Here is a 4,450-nt window from a genome sequence, read left to right as displayed (position 1 = left end):
TGAAATAGCAGTCAAAGCTTGACTGCTATTTCCAGCGTGGTGGTGTCTCTTAGATACCCTTAATTATAAATTTAAATAATTATTACCTTTGATGGTTTTTATTCCCATGCTGGCCACTTGATAAAATCGATATTTTAAATATTGATCTTATCCTCATTTATATAAATTTATGTATATATATATATATGTGTGTGTGTGTGAGTATATATATATATATATGTTCATATTCACATGCATACATGCACTTAGATACACATGTATGTATACATATATACATGCACATCTATGTGAAGTCTAAAACCTTCTGTACAGTTCCCAATATGTTTATGCATTAGTGCCATGCTGTATTAAAACTGAGCAAAAGAAGGGAGATGAAAGTTGGAGAAGAATGCTTGAGTGAAGGCGGGGTTAGCCTGGCTAGCTTTGAGAAGCAGAGACCATTGTAACTGTGGAAGAAAAGGCTGAGTGCTCATGTAAGACAGGCTGGGATGTATTTGTGGTGTGAAACTATGATGATCAGTGAACAGTAGTTGACAAAGGGGAGAACTAGGGCAATAGACGAAATAGTAATAGGAAGACTGTGTTGATGGAAGGCAAGAGAAAGTGATGTCTGAGAAAAATGAATGATGTAAATACATTAAAAAAATTCTTAAGTTTAGGGTTGATAGTCTAAAAAATGATAATCTTATTAAAAGTAACTCATCTTAGACATTTCCCCAAATTTTCCATTTTACAGCTGATGACTCGACTTCAACTGTTTCTCGTACCAAAGAAGCACCAGGAAGATCTTCCATACCTACGTCATGTTCAACTCTTTCGTGTACATATTTTCACAGTAATTCAAGTTATATGTCTTGCAATACTTGTGATTGTGAAGAGTATAAAGACTATATCCATTGCTTTTCCTTTGATGGTGAGTAACTGGTCTCCTGGTAAATTGTGTTCTGTTCCACTTATACCCTATTTGTGTGTGTGTGCAACTGTATTTGTACTTGCAATACTTTTTATATTTGTTGTCCATGTTATTGCCATGTTGTTGCCATGTTGTTGCCATGTGTGTGGCTATGCATAGAGGTGTAAGTGGGCCAGCTGGTCAAAATAGGTCACAAGTTATTTTTTGTTTTCTTGCAGTGACTATATTCTAGATACCATATTATATTGTAGTGGTGGGGGAAAAGATTGTGCATGTAGCTTATTCCATCAGCCAAAAGGCTGAGGGCTAAAAATGTGTAAGATATTTCAAACTAAGGTGTAACCTCTTGTTATTTATTTTATGTATTTGAAGCGAATAGAATGAGTTAAAATTCACAATTTCTTCTGAAGCCAAGGAAGGTTGGAAGATAGTAATAGAAGGAAGACTATAATTTTCTTGTTCCTAACCCAAAGAAGTATATAGATATTACAAACACTGCTCAGCATCCTTCAAAGTAATTTAACAATCAATTTCAATCAGTTGGGATTCACTGTACTTTGATCACTGAGTACAAAATGGGAGTCATGTGACTTCCATTAAGGAGATCTTCCAGAGTAATCATCACACCAATGTACACCAAACCCTTGCAAGGCTAGCTGTATACAGCTGAGTGGATTGGAGTGATACAAAACGAAATGTTTTACTCAAGAACAAAACGTACAGCCAATCATCATCGTTTAACATCCGTTTTCCATGCTGGCATGGGTTGGATGGTTTGACTGGGGTCTGGAAAGCCAGGAAGCCGCACCAGGTTCCAGTCTGATATGGCAATGTTTCTACAGCTGGATACCCTTCCTAACGCCAACCACTCCAAGAGTGTAGTGGGTGCTTTTTATGTGCCAGCAGCACAGGGGCCAGAGGGGGCTGGCATCAACCACAATCGGATGGTGCTTTTTACATGCCACTGGTATGGGAGCCATTCAAGGTGGTGCTGGCATCGGCCACGTTTGGATGGTGCTTTTTACGTGCCTCCGGCACAGAAGCCGGCTTAGGATAGGGGGCTGGCATCGACCACAGATGGTGCTTTTTATGCGCTACCGGCATGGGGACCACAACTACAACTTCCATGATTGTGATTTGATTTCATTTGATGTTGATGTACTTGACTCAATAGGTCTCCTCAAGCACAGCATGTCACCCTACAATCCAAGGGTACTTTTGAGTTGGCTGGTTATGCGACACTGGCGTAGGTTACAGCTGTGATCTCACTTTATTTGCTGGGTCTTCTCAGTCACAGCATATCTCCAGAGGTCTTGGTCTTTTGTCATTGCCTCTGTGAGGCCCAACGTTCAAAGGTCATGCTTCACCACCTCATCCCATGTCTTCCTGGGTCTACTCCAGATTCCCACATTTCTCTCCTGTGACATCACAATTTTCTCTCACACACTGTCTTGCAATCTGAAATACCTCAGTTCTTTGGTCCTAACGTTGCTGGACATTGGCAAACTTCTTCTTTTCTGCTTCGCCCTTGGCCTTGTACACCTGTTGCCCAGCCTCCCTTCTGGCTACCTGGTACAGTTCCCTGCTACCCCCACCCTTCCAGGATTTCCAGGCCTGTTTCTTTGCTGTAATGGCTTTGCCTACCGTATTATTCCACCATCACGTTTGGAAGTGACTTGGCACCATCCGCAGACTTGGTCTGTGGCACTCAGCAAGCTGTCCCATAGCAATTTCCAGGTACCTTCTATGTCCAATGTCTGTAGCTCCTCCTCCCTCTCATCAAATTTCTTGATGAGGATGTCCCTAAATCTCTGGCCATTTGAAGGGTTCTTTAGCTTCCAAATCCTTCTTTTCTGGCTTGGTCTGCTTCTTGGCATCCTTCTGGCCTCAAGTCTAAAGTCACTAATGACTTGTCTATGCTGGGGGGTACAATCAAAATCAGGATCTCACAATTGTGAATGCAACATCTCAGCCATTAAGCCAAACTCCTTCACTAAAAGAGGAAAATACCAAGATTTACTTTGAGTAGAATCAATTCAGAGTTTGTAGATGAAACCTTGGCCAGAGTTTTGTTACATATATGAGCTGAACTAACATTTATATCAGAAAAAAGAAAAAAAAGAGTTTAACTACTTTGCTAAAGTTTGCAAGCTTAAAATTGATGACAATGGTCTTCAGAACTAACATAAAATAAAAATTAATACTACTTTCCATGTAATATTGACAAATCCTGTTTAACTGCAACAGAAACGAGAATAAACTTTCTGTCGTCTGAGTAAGTTGTACATGAGTTCTTTAAACAAAAACCACAGACCTTAGAAGAAATAAACCACATCTAGTTGACATTCAATGCAGGAATTACTACCAGATATCATATGCAGAGTATACAGAAAACATTGTTAGGCAACAAATGCAGATTGTTTAAAATAAAAATTGAATATTAGCCACATCATTACCAGTTGTTGGCTAATGGTCTCATGATAGTTTCTCCTCAAAGGGCATCATGTACTCATCCAAATGAGCTATACCACTATGATGCTTATTTTGAGCAGATTACTTGGTTTAAAAAGTTACTGTTACAGCATACCATCAATTAAAAAGAGTTAAACTATTGATTATTCAATTAGGTCAGCACCTTTGGTAACTTAGTTTTCATTTTCTTTGGTTTTCATCTCATTTGAATCCTACTTTATAGGTCTTGGCTACATGTGCTGTAAGGAAGATGTTAGATTTTGTCTTTACTCAAAGAGAACTGAAATGGTTGGATGACATCTTACCAGGAAAACATCAAGAGAAACCTAAAGAGAAAGTAAGTAAAGAGTTGTCTTGCTGTTATGTTTCATTACTTTATTTCGATGAAGCATAGCCAAATAGTTAAGAACAGTAATTTGCTTTCATAAGGTTCTAGGCTTGATTCTATTGCATGGCATCTTGAGTAAATATCTTTTACCATAGCCACAGGTCAACACAAGTTTTTGAATGAAAATAGATAACGAGAAACTGTATGAAAGTTCGTTAGATGGTTTGTACCAGTTATCTAATGGTTCAACTTTGTCACAAGGATTCGTCATTATTACTGTCATTGTTCTTGTGTGCATGTTTCCATGCTAGCAGTAGTCATGTGGAATTCAGAGACATATTTTCTATGGTCTGATGTCATCTTGTAGCCACTCTCATCTGCCACCAAGCAAGGTAATATTTCACTATGGCCAGAGACATTTTCACAGAAGGCTCATTTATAACTATCTTTTGATGTCAAGACAAGGACACACCCACATCAGGCTTCCTTCATTTTCCATCACCAAGAAAAGCAGGTTTAGTGTTGGTGAACTTTGTTTTTCTGTTCTCTTTCAAGTTGGTACTTATAATACTCTTTTACTTGTTTCAGTCATTTAACTGTGGCCATGCTGGAGCACCGCATTTAGTCGAGCAAATCGACCCCAGGACTTATTCTTTGTAAGCCTAGTACTTATTCTATTGGTCTCTTTTGCCGAACTGCTAAGTTTCAGGGATGTAAACACACCAGCATCGGTTGTC

At 39.0% G+C, this 4,450-nt stretch overlaps 1 protein-coding gene across 1 annotated transcript in view; it reads left to right on the top strand.

Moving 5' to 3' along the window:
* LOC106876013 (electroneutral sodium bicarbonate exchanger 1) overlaps positions 1 to 4,450 on the top strand; it is a 53,509-nt gene that overhangs the window by 43,160 nt on the left and 5,899 nt on the right. The window contains exons 16-17 of the mRNA XM_052975992.1: positions 737 to 913; positions 3,609 to 3,722. Coding sequence (XP_052831952.1) covers positions 737 to 913; positions 3,609 to 3,722 — 291 coding nt within the window. The remainder of the gene's footprint in view (positions 1 to 736; positions 914 to 3,608; positions 3,723 to 4,450) is intronic.

The sequence above is a fragment of the Octopus bimaculoides genome, chromosome 23 (assembly GCF_001194135.2).
Source record: "Octopus bimaculoides isolate UCB-OBI-ISO-001 chromosome 23, ASM119413v2, whole genome shotgun sequence".
Classification (NCBI taxonomy): Eukaryota; Metazoa; Mollusca; class Cephalopoda; order Octopoda; family Octopodidae; genus Octopus; species Octopus bimaculoides.
Note: the sequence above shows the minus strand (reverse complement) of the source record. Positions and strands in the feature narration are given on the sequence as shown.